Here is a 21,241-nt window from a genome sequence, read left to right on the forward strand (position 1 = left end):
TATCTTCAAATAATTTCTAGTGGCATTTAGATCAACAGAGTATATCTGGACTCCTATGATCTTAGCTGGATTTATTTTACTAATTCAAAGTTAACAGATTGATATTGGGCACAATCTATGTACTGCACATATGCACTGGGCCCTGAGGGGCCAGACAGAACTAAGGTGTGGTGTGTATTGTTAGGTGTCTACCATCTACCAGTCCATTAATTGAGACAAACTGACACATGGTTAACAATAGCATATAATAGAAAGATGTTTAAAAGCAGCACAACAGAAGTGATGTAAAAGCAAAGAGGACTTGTTGAATAAAGTTCAAGGTCTTCAAAGGTCTTTAAAAATCTGGCTAAGCCTACCTTCCTGGTTAACGCTTCTATGGTTCATCCTATATCTGAGCTACATTACAACCACATTATTTCAAATGTTTCCCCGTAGTTTCACAGTTCCGTATCTCTGCTAACATTTTCCCTTTTATCTGCAGTGTCCTTCTCCCACTTTGTCAATAGTCAGTTTAAATTTCTTCTTGTCTATGAAGTTCCCTCTAACTCTTGCACATTTTATATAAATAGAATCACATAATATGTGTTCTTTTGTGTCTCTCTTCTTTCACTTAGCGTATGTTTCGAAGGCTCATCCATGTTGTAGCATGTATCAGTACTTCACTCCTTTTTATGTCTGAATAAATAAATATTTCATTGTATATATGAACCACATTTTGCTTATCTACTCATTAGTTGATGGACATTTGGGTTGTATCTACTTTTTTTCGCTATTATGAATAATGCTAGGATGAACATTTCTGTAGAAGCCTTTGTATGGGCACATATTTTCAGTTCCCTTGGGTATAAGCCTAGGGGTAGAATTGCTGAGTCATATGTTAACTCTATGTTTAACCTTTTGAGGAATGACAGAGCAACTGCCTAGTTTTGCATTCCTTTCAGCAGTGTTTGATGGTTCTAGTTTCACTACATCTTCACCAACGCTTGTTATCATGTTTTTTTATTATAGCCATCCTACTGGATATGAAGCGATGTCTCATTGTGTTTTGATTTGCATTGCCCTAATGAATAATGATGTTGAACATCTTTTCATGTGTTTAATGGCCAATTGTATATCTTCTTTAGATAAATGTCTTTTCAAATTCTCTGTTAATTCTTTATTTTGGATATAAGACCCTTATCAGATATATGATATGCAAATATTTTCTCATATTCTATGGGTTGTCTTTTCAATTTTTCTTCTTTTTTTTTTGGAGACAGAGTCTCACTCTGTCACCCAGGCTGGAGTGCAGTGGTGTGATCTCGGCTCACTGCAACCTCCGCCTCCTGTGTTCAAAACAGTTTTCCTGCTTCAGCCTCCTGAGTAGCTGGGATTACAGGCGCGTGCCACCAGGCCCGGCTAATTTTTGTATTTCTTTTTTCTTTTTTTTTTTTTTTTTTTTTTTTTGAGACGGAGTCTCGCTCTGTCGCCCAGGCTGGAGTGCAGTGGCCAGACCTCAGCTCACTGCAAGCTCCGCCTCCCGGGTTCCCGCCATTCTCCTGCCTCAGCCTCCCGAGTAGCTGGGACCACAGGCGCCGCCACCTCGCCCGGCTAATTTTTTGTGTTTTTAGTAGAGACGGGGTTTCGCCGTGTTAGCCAGGATGGTCTCGATCTCTTGACCTTGTGATCCGCCCGTCTCGGCCTCCCAAAGTGCTGGGATTACAGGCTTGAGCCACCGCGCCCGGCCTAATTTTTGTATTTCTAATAAAGACAGGGTTTCACCATGTTGGTCAGGCTGGTCGTGAACCCCTGACTTTGTGGTCTGCCTGGCTCGGCCTCCCAAAGTGCTGGGATTACAGGCGTGAGCCACTGTGCCCGGCGTCTTTTCAATTTTTTGATAGTGTCCTTTGAAGCACAAAATTTTTAATTTTGTTGAAGTCTAATTAATCTGTTATTTTCTTGTTTATAATGTTGATGTCACATCTAATAAACTGTTGCATGATGTAAGATCATGAAGATTTAAATATGTGTTTTTTTCTAAGAGTTTTATAGTTTTAGTTCTTACATTTAGGTCTTTGATCTATTTTGAGTTAGTTTTTACATGTGGTGTGTGGTATGAGTCTAGTTTCATTCTTTTGCTTGTATATATCCAGTTGTCCCAGCACCATTTGCTGAAAAGAATATTATTTTCCCATGGAATTGTTGTTTTGGCCCTCTTGTCAAAAATCTGAACCTAATTTTTCAAAAAACTAATTTAGGATTCTCACTCTTCTCCCTCCCACCTTCATTTTCTGAGAACATTGACTTTCAATTCAATAGAGATGTGAGTATGGTTTAGATCTACAAAATATAATAGCACAGTCCGGAAGTTTTTATCTTATTTCAAGCAGCAATCATGAAAGACTGCTTTTATCCTCCTACCTCCCAAATCTACCAACATATTCGCATCTGCATCCTTATACTCTGCCTTCTCTCCCATTACAGTGGATGAGCTGAACCTGCACATCTTTAGGGTCATGTATGTGTATTCTTGTATGTGTACTCTGAGTCTCATTCCCTCTCGCTCAAGGGCTGTGTGTCAATAGTCACCTCCCTCCTTTATATCATCACTTTCCCCTTTTTTTCTAGACTAGTCCCATGAGCAAAGAAATTTGCAGTAAATAGCTCTCAACATTTTTGTAATCCCTCTCTAGAAACAATATCCCTCTTCTCTGTTGGAGCAAATCTCCGATAAAGGATTGTATGTACTTGCTGTCTTTATATCCTTTCCTCTCATTCTTCAACCCACACACCACTTAATGTGTTCTTGTTGAGAACAACAACCTCCATCATGGCAAATCCAAAGGTCAGTCTACTGTCCTCATCTTACGCTATCTCTCAGCACTATTTGACCCAACTGATCACTCCTTTTTGAAGCACTTTGTTCACTTTGCTTAATGTAACATTATAGTCTCCTGGTTTTTCTCTGGCCTTACTGGATATCTTTTCTTAGTCTCTTTCGTATAAGCTTTCTTCTTTTCAAGACTTCTCAAATTTAGAGAACCCCAAGTCTCAGTCCTCTGACGTCCTCTCAACCTATACTCATTCCTGGGTGCTTTCATTCAGTTCTGTGATTTTAAACACTATCTTTATTCATAAGCCTCCAAAAATTATACTTCTAGCTCTAGCCTCTTCATTATATTCCAGGTAGTTATGTCCAGTTGGCAAGACCAGCTAGTTAATTTGTTCTCCCCATCCTCCACCCCTCAGGGCAATGTTGGGGGGCAGATTCAACAATTATTAAAAATGTTAAGATGTTGACAGCAAAGCATAGGGCCCTTCTGAATATGGGCTCTGTGAGACTGCACTTTTCTTTTTTTTGTTTTGTCTCACTATGTTGACCAGGCTGGTCTCAAACTCTGGGCCTCAAGTGATCCTCCCTCCTCAGCCTCCCAAAGTACTGGGATTACAGGCGTGAGCCACTGTGCCCAGCCAAAACTGCACATCTTATATGCCCCTGCGGCCCTGCCAGTTGAAGAAGTCCACTTCAATATTTAACAAGCGTCTCACATTCAATCTACATACAATAGAATTCCTAATTTACACTCCTAATTTACGTATTTTTCCTTGTCTATTGACTGTCTATTCCATGAGAATGTAAGCTCCATAAAGGCAGGAACTACAATTTTATTTACTCCTCTGTACACTCTATTGCCTTAAAGAGTACCTGTTGAATGAATAAATAGATGTGTGCTTTATTTTTAAAAATAAGGTTTGGCTTTTATTTTTATAAATTTGGAATAACTAACATGCTATTTTATAAATAATTGCTGTTAGATCTGTAACCCATACCAGGTAGATTACATATTTAAACATAAAAATAAAATAGCAAAAGTATTGAAAGACAATATGGGTATATATGTTATAATGGAGCTGAAAAGGAATTTCTACGTGTAGAGTTAAAAAAAGAGAGAGGTTTCACGGTGTAACATTTTTAGAATTCTAAATGTCAAAAATAAAACAAAAGCCCAGGAACAAAATAAATAACATGATGATAAGAGTATTCACATTATATAGAGAAAACATTTAATAGTCTTTATATAGAGAGAACACATATAAAACAATTAAAAACACACAAGGGAAAAATGAAAAAATGCTGTGACCAGGAAATTCACAACAGTAGAAGTAAGTATAATCTCACGAATAATCAGAGAAATTTAATCTGCAACTATGAGTAGCTGCATCTTCCAATGTTTATGAGCACAGAAGGAAATAAGCACTAGCTGCAGGTAAAAGTACAAGTGCTGCAGTGAAATGTGTAACTATTTATCAAACAGCTAAAAATGTGTATTTTCTCATTAGTTATCCTAGGAAATTATTCTACAGATATCATTCTCAATGTGCTGAAAGACAGAGCTTCAAGATTTTTGTTCATAGCACTTTTACCACTCCTTTTCCATATTCAATGCTTAATAATATGGAGTCATAAAATAAGCTGTTACAAATTATATTTTGCTGCACAACAGCAGTTTTCAAAACTTTTGTTTCAAGCCCCTTTGGTATATTGTTATGCTTAGGTATATCCGTGGGGGGTTAGGTTTCAGGACCTCCCTCGGGTGCCGAAATTCATGGACAATTTAAGTCCCTGATATAAATGATGTTGTATTTTGCATATAACCTATGCACATTCTTCCTGTATACTTTTAGTCATCTCTAGATTACTTATACTTAATGCAATGTAAATGCTATTTAAAGAGTTGTTGTATTGTCTAGTGAATAATGACAAGAAAAGAAAGTCTGCATGTTCAATAAAGAAGCGTTTTTTCCCCAAATATTATTGATCTTAGATTGGTTGAATCCATAGATGTGGAACCCATGGACACAAAGAGCTGACTATATTCTTAAATGTCACTGAGAACACAAAGAAATTTCATTTATGTGGTCTATATCTATTGATATATAGATATAACTGGAAAAGAGAGTTTTAATATGTATTTATCACTATTTAAAAATAATATTTTTAACATAATTTTTGTTTGTTTGTTTGTTTTGTTTTGCTTTTTGTTTTTTGAGACGGAGTTTCACTCTTGTTGCCCAGGCTGAAGTGCAATGGCATGATCTCGGCTCACCACAACCTCTGCCTCCCAGGCTCAAGCGATTCTCCTGTCTCAGCCTCCCAAGTAGCTGGGATTACAGGCATGTGCCATCACGCCCAGCTAATTTTTTTGTATTTTTAGTAGAGACGGGGTTTCTCCATGTTAGTCAGGCTGGTCTCGAACTCCTGACCTCAGTTAATCTGCCCGCGTTGGCCTCCCAAAGTACTGGGATTACAGGCATGAGCCACCGCGCCTGGCAAAGGCTGACTATATTCTAAAACGTTACTGAGAACACAAAAATTTCATTTATGTGGGCTGTATCTATTGACATATAGATATAACTGAAAAATAAGCAGAGTTTTAATATGTGTTTATCACTATTTAAAAATAATCATTTTGGTCGGGCGCGGTGACTCACACCTGTAATCCCAGCACTTTGGGAAGCCGATGTGGGTGGATCACCTGAGGTCAGGAGTTCAAGACCAGCCTGACCAACATGGAGAAACCCCGTCTCTACTAAAAATACAAAATTAGCCAGGCATGGTGGTGCGTGCCTGTAATTCCAGCCTCTCCGGAGGTTGAGGCAGGGGAATCACTTGAACCTGGGAGGCGGAGGTTGTGGTGAGTAGAGATCGTGCCATTGCACTCCAACCTGGGCAATAAGAGTGAAACTTCGTTTCAAAAAAATAAGATAAAATAATCATCTTCTTTTTTTTTTTTTTTTTTTTGAGGTGGAGTCTCGCTCTGTCACACAGGCTAGAGTGCAGTGACACAATCTCGGCTCTCCGCAATCTCCACCTCCCGGGTTCAAGTGATTCTCCTGCCTCAGCCTCCCGAATAACTGGGATTACAAACACCCACCATCATGCCCGGCTAATTGTTGTATTTTTAGTAGAGAGGGGTTTCACCGTGTTGGTCAGGCTGGTCTCAAATTCCCGACCTCAGGTGATCCACCCACCTCAGCCTCCCAAAGTTCTGGGATTACAGGCATGAGCCACTGCACCTGGCCCATTTATTAAATATAACTACATTTTTTAAATGAAAAAGAGTGAGAAGATCTCATTGTTTTATATTTTTGCCAAGCTGTAACAACTGGCTTAATATTAATAGAAGACAGCTGGATTCTCATGTCTGCTTCTGCATTAAATCTGTTGCCATATTTTAGAAAGCTTGACTGTACGTTCATAAATGAATCAGAGTGTAAAAAAGTAGATGACATCTTAGTATTACTATGACAATTTTTATACCTTGCAGATCCTCCCAAGAGAGTCTCAAGAACCTCCAAGGGTACTTGGGCCATAATTCGAGAATTTCTGCTATACAGTGTAACCACTAAAAGTACTTTTAAGAACTAGAAATGTCACAGAAATGTATTACTGACTACTAAATGAAAAATAATGTTACAAAATAGTACATACTGCATAATCTTTTTATTGTGGTAATGTATATATAACACAAAATTTACCATTTTAATCATTTTAAGTACACAATTCAGTGGTATTAAGTACATTGACATTGTCCCATCTTTTATTTATGAATTTTTTTACAATGAAAGAATATAGAATTTTGTTAAACACTGGATATGGAAGCAATGGGATTGTGTTTAACTTTAATCTTTGTATTTTTAAATTTTTTCTACAATGCTAATATACTGTATAATTTATAATGCAAAAAAATTTTTGTTTTAAGTCAAGGATGGATGACAAATACTTCAAGGAGGAAGTGTTAATTGTCATATTTTAGAGAAATTATGTAGAGCAGGGGTCCCCAACCCCCAGGCCATGGACTGGTACAGGTCCATGGCCTATTAGGAACCAGGCCACGCTGGAGGAGGAGGAGGTGAGTGGCAGGTGAATGAGTGAAGCCTCATCTGTATTTACAGCCTCTCCCCATCACTAGCGCTACTGCCTGAGCTCCGCCTCCTGTCAGACCAACAGCTGCATTAAATTCTCACAGAAATGCAAACCCTATTGTGAACTACACATGCAAGGGATCTAGGTTGCACATTCCTTATGAGAATCTAATACCTGAGGATCTGTCACTGTCTCCCATCGCTCCCAGATGGGACAATCTAGTTGCAGGAAAACAAACTCAGGGCTCCCACTGATTCTACATTATGATGAATTGTATAATTATTTCACTATATGTTACAATGCAATAATAATAGAGATAAACTGCACAATAAATGTCACTTGAATCATCCTGAAACACCCACACCCTAGTCCGTGGAAAAGTTGTCCTCCATAAAACTCGTCCCTGGTGGCAAAAAGGTTGGGGGCCACTGAGGTAGAGTGACAACTGAACTGCTTTTTGACTTGCAATTGTGACTTCAGTCATTTAGATGGATAAAATCCTCTGAATGGAGAAATCAGAATAGGCAGTGTGTGAGAAGCTGAGAAAGGATGAGTTTTGTTTTGATGGATAGGTATGAGCTAGGGAGGATATTCCAGGCTAGGAGAAAGACCTGAACAAAAACTAGTGATGGGAAAGCAGGGCATGATAGGGGGCAGAGTGGGTCATTCAGCTGGGCCCCCAGTCCATGTATGTGTCTGTAGAGGAGGAGAATACCAGGCCTGCCGAGCATGTATGGAATTTAGATTTTACATTGTAAGCTTTGAAAAGCAATCAAAGCTTTGTGACATCATTAAAGCAGTATTTGGGGAGATCCGTTCTGTACAATCTGAATTTAAGGTGAACAAGACCAAAATAAGTAAAATTTACTAGAAAAAAAAAGAAGCTATAATGCAGAGGTTAATACAAATTTAAATGCAGGAAAGGGAGGATGAAGGGGAATGGAAGAGAACAGTGGTGGTAATAGACTAATGGACAGGGAAGGAAGAGAGAGATAACAGTATCTCATTTAAACTTTTATTAACAAAGTATTCATTCAGGTATCACTTGGTTCGGCCAAATTCTGTACTATTTGTTTTATAAACAGTGATTTGAAGTCTAGCATGATATTATTTCCAGAAGTATTTACAGTTGTTAAAATTATTTCACTGGACTGTTTTTAAAGTTTTAAAATTGGATTGATTTGTTTTAAAGTTGTCTTCTTAAAGTAGTATTTTGGAGAATTATTGTGGAATTATCATTTGTTTTTAATGAATTTTCTTCTACTTAGTACTTTTATTGTATATATTTGGAGTGTAAAACGTAATGTTTTGATATGCATAGTGATATGCTTACTACAATGCGTTTTCTTTATATAAATAGTGAATTAATTTCACTGCCTCTTTGGGGATTCATTAGTTTTATTGGCTTGCTTCATTAATTTATGTCTAACTTATTTCCTAATTTATTCGTAATTTTTTTTTTCTGCTTATATATGTCCTCACCAGAATTCAATGAGGAAAAAAAGATGTTTGGCTTCAAATTCCAATAATGCTCTATACATGAATGACACTAAGAAAAGATAATATAAACATATAAACAATTATTTGATGCACTGAGTCTAATTTTCTGAATTTAAATGGGTTTTTTTTGCTAGGCATGGTGGCTCACGTCTATAATCTCAGCACTTTGGGAGGCTGAGGCAGGAGGATCACTTGAGTGAAGGAGTTTGAGACCAACTTAGGTAACACAGTGAGACCTTATCTCTACAGAAAAAATAAAATAAAATAAAACAATAGCCAGGCATGGTGGTGTGCACCTGTAGAGCCAGCTACTTGGGAGCCCGAGGTGGGAAAATTGATTGAGTCTGGGAGATGGAGCCCTGGGTGACAGAGTGAGACTCTCTCTCGTAAAATTTAATTAAATTAATAAAATAAATAAATTGGATTTTTTTTTTTTTTAAGACAGAGTCTCACTCTATCACCCAGGCTGGAGTGCAGTGGCGTGATCTCAGCTCACTGCAAATTCTGCTTCCCAAGTTCAAGCGATTCTCCTCCCTCAACCTTTCGAGTAGCTGGGATTATAGGCACCCACCACCACGCCTGGCTAGTTTTTGTATTTTTAGTAGAGATGGGGTTTCACCATGTTGACCAAGCTAGTCTTGAACTCCTGACCTCAGGTGATCTGTCTGCCTCAGCCTCCTACAGTGCTGGGATTATAGGCGTGAGCCACCATGTTCAGTCTTGGACTTCTAAGTGGAATTTTTAGATATTTGGTTTCGTTTTGTTTTTGTTTTTGTTTTAATCAGGTCATCTAAAATGCAGTCGGAGTTTGACACTTTAGGGACTAATACTGTAATGTTTTAAAATAGGATCTATTCTTTTTTAAATACTCTTAAAAGAAAATGTTTAATGAACAAAATAAGGCAGAAGCCTTTAACTCACCAAGGTGCTATTCATTACTTTTCTTTGTTTTTTAAGTTCCGGGTACATGTGCAGGGTGTGCAGGTTTACATAGGTAAACGTGTGCCATGGCTGTTTGCTGCACCTGTCAACCCATCACCTATGTATTAAGCCCCGCATGCATTAGCTATTTTTCCTGATGCTCTCCCTTCCTCCAATAGGCCCCAGTGTATGTTGTTCTGCTCCCAGTGTCCATGTGTTCTCTTCGTTCAGCTCCCACTTATACCTGAGAATATTTGGTATTTGATTTTCTGTTTCTGCATTAGTTTTCTGGGTAAAATGGCTCCCAGCTCCATCCATGTCCCTAAAAAGCACATGATCTTGTTGCTTTTTATGACTGCATGGCATTCCATGGTGTATATATACCACATTTTCTTTATCCAGTCTATCACTGACAGGCATTTGGGTTCATTCCATGTCTTTGCTATTGTGAATAGTGCTGTGGTGAACATACATGTGCATGTATCTTTATAAAAGAATTATTTATATTTTGGGGTGTATATACCCAGTAATGGGATTGCTGGGTCAAATGATATTTCTGTTGTAGATCTTTGAGGAATCACTATACTGTCTTCCACAATGGTTTAACTAGTTTACATTTCCACCAACAGTGTAAAAGTGTTCCTTTTTCTCCTTAACCTTGCCAGCCTCTGTTGTTTCTTGACTTTTTAATAATCACTATTCTGACTAGCATGAGGTGGTATCTCATTGTGGTTTTGATTTGCATTTCTCTAATGATCAGTGATGTTGAGCTTTTTTTCGTGTTTATTGGCCACATAAACATCTTCTTTTGAGTAGTGTCTGTTCATGTTCTTTGCCCACTTTTTAATGGGGTTGGTTTTTTTCTTGTAAATTTGTTTAAGTTCCCATAGACTTGATATTAGACCTTTGTCAGATGGATAGATTGCAAAAATATTCTCCTATTCTGTAGGTTGTCTGTTCATTCTGATGATAGTTTCTTTTGCTGCGTAGAAGCTCTTTAGTTTAATTGTATCCCATTTGTCAATTTTTGCTTTTGTTGCAATTGCTTTTGGTGTTTTCGTCATGAAATCTTTGCCCGTGCCTATGTCCTAAATGGTATCGCCAAGATTTTCTTCTAGGGTTTTTATAGTTTTTGGTTTTACATTTAAATATTTAATCCATCTTGAGTTAATTTTTGTAAAAGGTGTAAGGAAGGGGTCCAGTTTCAGTTTTCTGCATATGGCTAACCAGTTCTCCCAGCACCATTTATTAAATTGGGAATCCTTTCCCCATTGCTTGCTTTTGTCAGGTTTATTGAGGATCAGATGGTTTTAGGTGTGCAGTCTTATTTCTGAGTTCTCTATTCTGTTCCATTGGTGTGTGTGTCTATTTGAATACTAGTACCATGCTGTTTTGGTCACTGTAGCCTTGTAGTGTAGTTTAAAGTCAGGTAGTATGATACTTCCAGCTTTGTTCTTTTTGCTTGAGATTGTTTTGGCTATTTGGGCTCTTTTTTGCTCCCATATGAATTTTAAAAAGATTTTCTAATTCTGTGAAGAATGTCAGTGGTAGTTTAATGAGAAGAGTATTGAATCTATAAATTACTTTGGGCAGCGTGGCCATTTTCATGATACTGATTCTTCCTATCCATGAGCATGAAATGTTTTTCCATTTGTTTGTGTCCTCTCTGATTTCTTTGAGCAGTGGTTTGTACTTCTCCTTGAAGAGGTCCTTCATTTCCCTTGTTAGCTGTATTCCTGGACTTATTCTTGATAACACAAATAATTTTTACTTCCCCTTGTTTTTATTTTAAATATATTTTCACTAATTTATTTACAGGGTCAATTCAAATAAAAACACTTCACTTGGTGTTAAAGCAAATTAATTTTACCAGCCAGTATATTGACATTAAGAGATTTTTATGTTTGTGCTTGGTATGTCATGTCTCAGGAATATAAAGAGTTTATTTTATGTTTTATGGACATAGAATCAGCCAGTCGGTTACCATATCACACTAAACAATTTTGACATTTCTCTGAGGAAGCCCTGCTAAAGCCTGCTTCTCCGCTGTCAGGAAATATCATTTAACAAGGTGAAAGTTCACGGGGACAATTTAAGGCAGCTGATCTCAGGTGTGGTAGCAGCTGTTGTGTGGGACATGACTTAGTTTATGAGAACAGAAACACTATTATCCGGACTCCCACGGGAGATTTGGAGAAAGTCATGCCCAGAGAGTCCCATTCCAGGAAAATGTGCTTGAAGCACTTATTTATTGGCAATAATCACTAACTGAGAGTCCATCTGGCAAAACTGTGGATTTTTCCCTGTCCCAGAAAGTTGAGGAACAATTACATAAGTTGTCTCGAAAATTTTATTTTTAACCACTTTTTATGGAGAATTATAGTCCCTCAGTTCTTACAAGAAATTCACTTAAAAAAAAAAAAAAAAAAAAAAAAAAAAAAAAAAAAAAACCAGCATCCACATGAATTTCTGTACAACTTTGCTACTTCATGTACCATGAATAAATGCTTGTCTTTTGATTTGAAATCAGTACTTAATCCTTCTGGGGAATGTTTTGAATCTTATTTTCTGTGTTTGAAATGTTGGAGCCAGTTAGTTGGTGAAGAAAGGAACCCTGAATCGTGCACTTCCAGCTATGGAGGCCTTTAAACCCCACCTCTCTTAGTAGCTCTTCCCTCCGTCTTCACTGACAGCTTGACAAGATTTTAGAATCCAAATCAATGAACACTGTGAGCCATTTGGGAGTCCAGCAAGCCTACTCAGATACAGTTTAATGAAATAAGCCTGTGTCAATTTTAAAAGCAAGATACATCATCAGAATTAAAGAGGGGTGTCTTTGGAAAAACAGTGATATAATTTCTATCTCTATGGGATATTTTTCTTCTGCAATCTTATATACACTAGATAAATCTAATAAATAAATGAGGAAACATATTAAATTACGATGATTTTATTGTTTTTATTTTGGCCTTCAGTAATGCAAGCGTATTTATTTCACTGTTACTCAACAAAATAGTAGTACCTAACTAGAAATCCATTATTCCTGTTAGCCTCAGCTTGTTTGAGTATCATTGTTTGTTTTCTAAAACAAGATTTTTATATGGTTTTGTAATGATTTCTTAAGAAATACTTGAGCTTGCTTACATAAAACAACTCACAAACCACCTGTTATTTCCATATATTAGTTTTTTAAAGAGGAATACAATCAAGAATACAATTTAAAACTTGATTTTCCATCTGTTTTTTCTTTGCACCTTCCTCTTTCCTCTAACACCCCACCTGTACCACGTCCTTCCTCCACTTCAACTGGCTCCTGCCACTCAGTAGCAGAAGTTTGTTATGGTCCAGTGTATGCCTCAGTGTTCAGACAGCCATTATGTAAGACTGTGCAGCCATTATTGAATATATACATACACACACACACCCACACACACACACACACACCCCTAAATATAAACCTCAGGTGAGAAGAAAGGATTCTTTATTTCCCATATCCAACTAACAATATGTATATCAGTAAGTAAGGATAATACTTTATTATCTTGAGGGGCTATTGAATGGTGGAAAAGGTATGGACACTGGCATTTAGATACTGGCTCCATGTCGGCCACTTACTAGCTGAGCATTCACATTAATTGACTTCTTCATTTCCATATCTGTTAAAATGAGCACAGCATAAATTCACAATAAATACTTGTTGCTTTACCTACACGCACTCCTCCAGCTTCTTCTCCCTTTTTTATTGACATTTCGCTGTTGTTGATAATGACGATGATATTGTCCTGTAAGCCCCAAAATCCACTAGTGTTTTAACACAGTTTGCTGGAAAACTAGTTTACTGAGGATCTTGTATAACAACACCAGAATATCTAAATTATATGTGCACTAAAAGTCTTGGCTTCATGATTCTAAATAACTCATGTTAGATTTAGTCCTTACCATTTATGAATACCATGCATCTTTTGGAGTGCATTGCTCCTTAGTGTGTTTTACAAAGATTGACAAGAATATGAGGAAGAACTCTTGCCTGAGACTCACTCTGTCACCTAGGCTGGAGTGCACTGGTGCAGTCATGGCTCACTGCAGCTTCAATTTGCTGGGCTGAAGCGATCCTCCCACCTCAGCCTCCCAAGCAGCTGAGACCACAGGCACTCACCACTGTACCTTGCTAATTTTCTTTTTTGTAGGGATGAGATCTCACTATGTTGCTCAGGCTAGAAGTACCTTCTTATCAAACTTGTAAGAAATAAGTTATTTTAATATATCATTATATCTTAGGAAATAAACCTATCTGATTTTAAAACAATATCTGAAAATACATTACTGTGGCCAAGAAATGTTCTTGGTTCTTTGGTTGTTTTCAGTTGATGTTGAAATTAAAAGAAACACAGCCACATGGTTTTTGTTGCTCTTGATAGGACAAGAGCAAATGCAGATATTGCCAAACAATTGGAATCTGCTGAAGAAGTTATGTAAGAAAATTAGAAATCTGCAAGCCAGCTAAAATGTGGAAAAGGAAATTGACAACCTGGGAGAAACTGGATAATGTAGAATGATTAAAAGATTTCAGAAGGTTTGGATAGAATCTTACTTTTAGCACATCTGTGATTGCACATCAGTGTATAACCCAGGTAGTTTATTCCTTAAGCCAGTTATTTGTTAGTATTATTTTTCATTTGAACTTACATGTGGCATCTAGTTTATCTTATGTGTAGCTCTACAGTGGAAAATGTTAAAAAGTGGGTAGAATATTGCTTGATAAGTTTAAATCTAATAAACGGAGCTATACTTCAGAATCTATAGAAGAGTAATTGATGTATTCATTAATTCATTCTGCACTTATTGAGTGTTCTGTGTCAGGGCTGCAGGAAAGATATAGTTCCTGTTGTAGAAAACTTGCATTCCAAAAGGAAGATAATATATACAGTAGATTCAAATAATAATAAAACTGTGCAGGAAAAAAAGATAAATATCATCGATACAAAGGGCTACATGACTTTAAAAGGTCAAGAGATTTCTTTGGCCAGGCATAGTAGTTCACACCTGTAATCCGAACACTTTGAGAGGCCAAGGTGAGAGGACTGCTTGAGCCCAGGAGCTCAAGACCAGCCTGGGCAACATAGTAAGAACCCCATCTCTACAAAAAAATAAATTAGCCAGGCATTTTGGCACACACCTGTGATCTCAGCTACTCAGGAAGCTGAGGTGGGAGGCACAGTTGAGCCCAGGAGGTAAAGGCTACAGTGAGCTGTGATGATGCCTGCCATTACACTCCAGCCTGGACAACAGAGAGACCCCGTCTCAAAAACAACAAACAAAAGAAGATTTCTTTCAATTAGCCTAGACCTAAAGTACAGGTAGGATTTTTCCTGAAGGGAATGAAATGGGAAAATATTCCAGACAGAGGGAACAGCATGAACAAATATTTAGGATAGAAAAGTTCAGGGCAGATTTGAAAATAGCGACCCAGGCATGTCTGGAGTTGTTTCCTCAGGGGAGGTTTAAGCAGCTGAATCAGAGAGGCAAATTGGGGTTAATAGGTGGAGTGTTCTAATCATCATATTAAAAGGATTGGGGTTCATGTAGGAGGTAGTTGGGAGCTATTGAAGTTTTTGAGTACAAAACTTACCAGATCACAAGCATGGTGGGAAATTGACTAATAGTGAAATGTGTGCTATGGTGGCACACATTTTATTGTGTTATTCTAAGAGTACAGATAACCTAGACAGATTGATTATAGAAACATGACGGGGCAATCAATAGACTGGTTGAAGGTAGGAGAGGAGGGAGAAGTAAAGATGACTCATGGTTTGAATCTGATTCACAAAGCGAATAATAACATCATTATCAAGAAGGACCAGGAGGAAGAGAAATTTGGAGATCAGATAATATGAAGTCTTGAATGTTTGACTGGGTTGATAATACTAATAATTACTGAGCGCTTAATTATTTGCCAGGCACTATTCTATGTATTGTACATGCATGGTCTCATTTATTCCTTAGAGCAGCCTCAGAACTTTTAAACAACCTGCCAAGGTTGCACTGCCTGTCAGAGGTGAAGTCAGGATCCAGTCCCCAGAGGTGTAATTCCAGCACCCAACTTATTGAATGCATGTATTGAATGGTGTTAGTCTTGGAGGCAGAGCTAAACGAGGAGGAAAGACAGATGAAATAAAAAGCGAATGTTGATCAGGAAGGTTTGGTGAATTCCCGGAAAAGATCACAGAGAACCAAAGACTTTCAGAAAACTGAAGGTGAGTGTTTCCAAAAAGTCAAGAGTAGGAGAGGATCTAAGAAAAGACATTTGGATTTAGTGGTCAAAAGACCCTTGATGGCCTTAAAAGCAGTTTTGGAAAAGTGGTAAAGGTCAAAATCCATTGGCATGGGATGGAGGAACAAGTAATTTATGAGGAAGTGGAGGCAGCAGAGATAGACTTGGTGGAAGTCTGTAAGTGGGAAGGAAGAGGAAAATAGCTCTGCAGTACGAGAGGATAGGACTGCTGAGAAGCACTTTCTAATACCACTCACTTGGTTGCCTGTCATAAGGGAGGAGAAGCGAGTAGTGAGGGGCAGATCTAAGATGTAGGAGAGAGACCAGGCTGCTTCCAGAGGAAGGAGAAAATGATGAGATCCAATACACAGATAAGAGGCTTGAGTCCTATATGTGAGGACCCTTTCTCCTAAACCAAGAGGAAGTCAAAAAGAATGAGGCAAGATGTGTGTTGGAATGGGAACGGGGGTGGTAGGTGGAGCAGAGAAGACCAAAGGCACTCGCTTATGTTTGATGATCTTGACTTTCTCAGTCAATTGGCAGGTGAAATAATTAGTGAGTGAGAGAGGTTCTGGTTTGTGGCACCGGAGAAGATTTGAAGCAGTTGCTGTGGGAATGCAGTGAACAGTCAAAGATAATAAAAAAGGTTGCAACACAGTATTGTGGTTCAAACTAAGGTTAAGTATTATGAATTTTTAGTATAACTAGTTATCAAGTTATGAGACTTTTCTTTGTAATTTTTAGCACTCTGGCAATAGACAGCCCAGCAGGCAGGACTTATAAAGGGGGAAGAAGTGGGAGATGCTAGGGAATCCATTTTAGAAATAACTAGGCCAGGTGCGGTGGCTCACGCCTGTAATCCCAGCACTTTGGGAGGCCGAGGTGGGTGGATCACGAGGTCAGGAGATCGAGACCATCCTGGCTAACCCGGTGAAACCCCATCTTTACTAAAAATACAAAAAATTAGCCAGGCGTGGTGGCGGGTGCCTGTAGTCCCAGCTACTCAGGAGGCTGAGGCAGGAGAATAGCGTGAACCTGGGAAGCGAAGCTTGCAGTGAGCGGAGATTGCGCCACTGCACTCTGGCCTGGGCGGCAGAGCGAGACTCCATCTCAAGAAAGAAAGAAAGAAAGAGAGAGAGAGAGAGAGAGAAAGAAGGAAGCTCAGGAGGGTCAGGAATGTGCTTTTTTTTTTTTTTTTTTTAAACCTACATGCCAGTTGGTTTGATTGCAGGCTATCCTCTGTGGATATCACAAAACAATTGGAGCTGAACAGAGAGCAAAGTGAAAAGGCAGAGGAATGGGAGAGGGAGAAGTGTTGGAGGTTAAGAGGGACGCACATTAAGGGGCTCCGTGAAAGGGAAATGTAGCCAGGGAAATGCAGTTGAAATACCGTGTTTGAAAAATTAGAAATGACGGAGGTCATGAATGGCACTCCCACTCCCTGACTATGCACTGACAAGAGGATGTTAGAAATAGAAATAAGAAAGGTATTTAAGTGATCCAGAACTCTGGCAGTGGCTGGGGTAGAGAGAAGGGGCTGCGATCAGGTACAGATTCATAAATGATTGTCAAATAATGCCCCCAAAATAGATTTAAAAAAACACAAGAAAGAGGAATTGTTATAAATGATGGAGACTTGAAAAAACATGTAGTTACAGAGTTATAGCATTAATTACTTTTTTTAAAAAAACATTGACATTTTATGTAATATGGCATGTTAGAGGAATGTTGATAGGGCAACTTAATGTATTAGGAAATATATGTGAAATCTAATATTGAATGTAAATTGCAATTCAGTTTAATGTATTTTGAATGCATTGAGTGTAAATTGTAGTTCAACTTAACATTTTTTTTTTAATGCTGGGTTCTTTATTATTGAGCTTTTATGTCTATTTTAGCCAGGTAGTATTAATGTGTTCATAAAATTCAGAAAGGACAAAATAATATTTCTGTCACTTGAATGTTAACTATTTCTGAAAATATTTGTATCTTATAAGATATTTAAAACATTCATGCAAGGCGCGGTGGCTCACGCCTGTAATCTCAGCACTTTGGGAGGCTGAGGCAGGCGGATCATTCGAGGTCAGGAGTTCAAGACCAGCCTGACCAACATGGTGAAACCCCTTCTCTACTAAAAATACAAAAATTAGCAGGGCATAGTGGCAAGCACCTGTAATCCCATCTACTCAGGAGGCTAAGACAGGAGAATTATTTGAACCCAGGAGGCAGAGGTTGCAGTGAGCTGAGATCATGCCACTGCACTCCAGCCTGGGCAACAGAGCAAGACTCCGTCTCAAAAAAAAAAAAAAAAAAAAAAAAAAAAAATTCACACAGAATAGAGCCAGCACTGTGGTTCCGCAGTTCCTCTATATAGCAATGAGTTCCAGAGTAGACAGGAGAAATCTCCAATCCAGTTTCTGTTCTGCCACTACCTTTCCATGTAAATATGAACAAGTTATTTTCTAGTACCAAGTTTACTCATCAATAAAATAGATCTTATGATGTATAATTGTGATTTTTCTACCTCAAGCAGCTATTTAAAGTGTTAAGCTTACACCTGTAATCCCAGCACTTTAGAAGGCTGAGGTGGGCGGATCACCTGAGGTCAGGAGTTCGAGACCAGGCTGGCCAACATTGTGAAACCCCATCTCTATTAAAAACACAAAAATTAACCAGGCATGGTGGCAGGCGCCTGTAATTCCAGCTACTCAGGAGGCTGAGGCAGGAGAATCACTTGAGCCTAGGAGGCGGAGGTTGCAGTGAGCAGAGATTGTGCCACAGCACTCTAGCCTGGGTGACAGAGCAAGACTCCAACTCAAAAATAAATAAATAATAAATTAATAAATAAAGTGTTGAGCAAGAGTTAAAGTCATCTTTTTAAATAAAAAGGTATGCAAATATACAGAACTAAGTTGTGTTACTAGAAAATCAAATTAGAATTTGTAAATCTAGAATCAAAAAAGTATAGACAATTTCAATTTAAATAAGTTTGGGGTTAAATCAACTCCTTTTGTTTTAAAAAGCTGATTTTAGTTACTGATAGTTTATCATTATATATGAAGATAGTTTTAGGATGGCAAATCTATTTTCATAAACACAGATTATTTAGTCAGACAGTGAAAATGTTTTTATTAGCAGGTATAGCAAAGAAAAGCAGATGCCTTATAATAAATAGGACCTTGTGTTCTAAATTCAGAGTTATGAGTGGTCTATATAAAATTGGGGAAAAGCTACAGAGGAAGGGGATACCTCGTGCCTACAAGCCCTGACTGTTTCGGAATGTCATGTTCCTTCTAATACTGGAAGTGATGGTCTGGACTATGTGGTAATTTTTTACAACTCATGATGTGAAAAAAATCTCATGTAAATATATTTCTGCTATTTTTCTTACAATGTATAAAATCTATGAGTTAGGAATTATGTTCCTAAAAATAACACCCTGGTATTCCACATCAAAGAAGAAATTATAACGGGAAGGTAATAATTAACAGACATTTAGAAGACTTTATGGAAAAACTGATTTTGTGTTACCTATTAAAAAATAAATAAAAAGCAACCTCCCCAAAATGCTGTTGATGTTCACGGAGAAAAATAACTGTGTAAACACATTCAGTTTTATAAGACTAAAATGCAGAAATAATAAGCTGAAACAATTTTCATGAGGGTGGATTCTGATCCCTTAAGAACTTGGGCAGAGACTTAGGGCACGTATCCTCCCCAGAAGTGGAACTACGTGCCCTGGGTGATGTCACCAGCGACTAGTAACCACCGCAGTGTAAACAAACATCAGCAGGAAATACATGTGGGTAGGGCAAGGGTCTAGAGGCATGCTTTCCTTCTAGAAAAGTCTCACGCCTTTCAAGGCTAGTGTTTTTGTTTTGTTTTAAGGAAGAAAGGGGACGCAACATAACCCTTGCCTTCTGCTACAGAAACCTTTAGTTTCGTGGGCAGTGTCTTTCCTTGACAAATGGAATCCTTGCTGGCAGTCTCTGTAATGTTGAGAAGTACAGGACTCTTGGCTCTTGCTGCACTTATTGGTTGCTTGCCCCAGACTGAAAATCTTGTCTGTGGAACTGCTCAGAGGAAAGTTTCAAGTTACCAGAACTAGGCAAGCCCACTGAGGAGCAGGAGCAGGAGGAGAGGAGCAGGAGGAGGAGGAGGAAGAGGAGGAGGAGGGACCATTGAGGAGCAGAAGGAGTAGGGTGCGGGGGAGGAGGAGGAGCGCCTTTAGTGCTGCAGCAGCTGCTCCTCTGATTGGCCGGGTGGTTCAGCTGCTTCCCTGGAACAAAAGGTCAAAGTGGACTGCAGTGTAAATGTAGAGAAGCAGCCAATAAAATAGCATTGCCTGAAGAAGTTTGGAGGCTGAGAGCAGCAGCAGACTGGCCAACTGCAGAGCAAGTTGTTTCTCCAGCCGTGCGGTGCAGCCTCATGCCCCCAAGCCAGCTTAGCCACTGTAAGAAGACGTTCACTGTACAGACGACTAAACTTGCCGTGGAAGAGACAGTTGTGAGATTCCCTTGCAAATTTACATACGAGAATGGCTTGTGAAATCATGCCTCTGCAAAGGTAGTATTCATTCCTATTTTATTTTATTCTGCTATGTATTTTTTGAGTGGTATCAAGCCATATAACTTTGCCAGTACTTGGCATCTTTTAGTAACATGCTGCAAACTGTGTAGAGTCCATTGTACATATGGTTCCTCCCTAAGAACAGAAAAAATTAAATATTATACTGCTCTTTTACTGACATTTTGCCCAATTTATCTTTTTCACTTGGTTTTTGTATTTAGTTATATTCTCTGAATGGAAATGAATATAAGAAAATACCTTTGAAATCTGAAGAAAAACATAGACTGAGAAGTATAGTGAGTGAGTTTATAATAAAAACTGAATCAGCTTCTTAGCAGTGTCTCTGCTAAGGCTATTTTAAAGGATGTTGATAGACTGAAGACATTTTTAAAATGCATCACAATATTCTTCTCTTCTGGAGTTCAGATTTAGGCAAGGATTTTCCATCAATAAGTACATCATAATATGTGAGAATAAATATTAAGGATAACATTTCCCCTTCAATAAGTCCAGACAGATTTATTACACAAATAGCATTTTTTAAAACTGCTTGGTAAGAATGATTGAGCGCAAGACTGTTTTTGTTCCTTCATGATTATAATACAGATTGTGGGGCTGGGGGGAGCGAAGGAGTTATACTTTTTGCAGAGAAAGGTAAATTTAAACAAAGGGGCTTATAAAAAAGAACTCTGTTGGTGAACCTAAGAAATGAAGAATGTATGACTGGAGAGGGCCTCAGGGCTGCCCAAGGTCACATTTTAGGATTTTAAAAATTACTTTTGCTAATCATATTGTCCCATTTCAACTTCAACTGCTTTACATGCAGTGGCATTTCATTCCATAGAAATGTTTCATTTAGGAAAACTATAGAAGGTTTTATTAGTAAAAAAAAAAAAAAAAATTAAAAATCAAATAGTAAATGCGATTTATTTGAGGATTGAAAAAAAACTAGACAAAAACTAACTTCATTTTTAAAAACCATGCCACAAATATTTCAGTGAATGTTTTTGTTTTAGCAATGAAAAATAAGGTTTAAAACACTGTTTATTTGTAAAATGGTTTCTCCAGATACT

At 38.1% G+C, this 21,241-nt stretch overlaps 1 protein-coding gene across 9 annotated transcripts in view; it reads left to right on the plus strand.

The window, feature by feature from the left end:
* The window catches only part of FAM13A (family with sequence similarity 13 member A), a 376,344-nt gene that overhangs the window by 258,768 nt on the left and 96,335 nt on the right, over positions 1 to 21,241 (plus strand). For 2 of the 9 annotated variants that reach the window (XM_050790423.1, XM_050790426.1), the window contains exon 1: positions 19,785 to 20,165. The exons of 6 other annotated variants lie outside the window; for them this stretch is intronic. In XM_050790423.1, coding sequence (XP_050646380.1) covers positions 20,137 to 20,165 — 29 coding nt within the window. In that variant the 5' untranslated portion in view covers positions 19,785 to 20,136. Of the gene's footprint in view, positions 1 to 19,784; positions 20,166 to 21,241 lie in introns of those variants that run through there. One more of the 9 variants, XM_050790425.1, reaches the window with a different exon arrangement.

This window comes from Macaca thibetana, chromosome 5 (assembly GCF_024542745.1).
Source record: "Macaca thibetana thibetana isolate TM-01 chromosome 5, ASM2454274v1, whole genome shotgun sequence".
Taxonomy (NCBI): Eukaryota; Metazoa; Chordata; class Mammalia; order Primates; family Cercopithecidae; genus Macaca; species Macaca thibetana.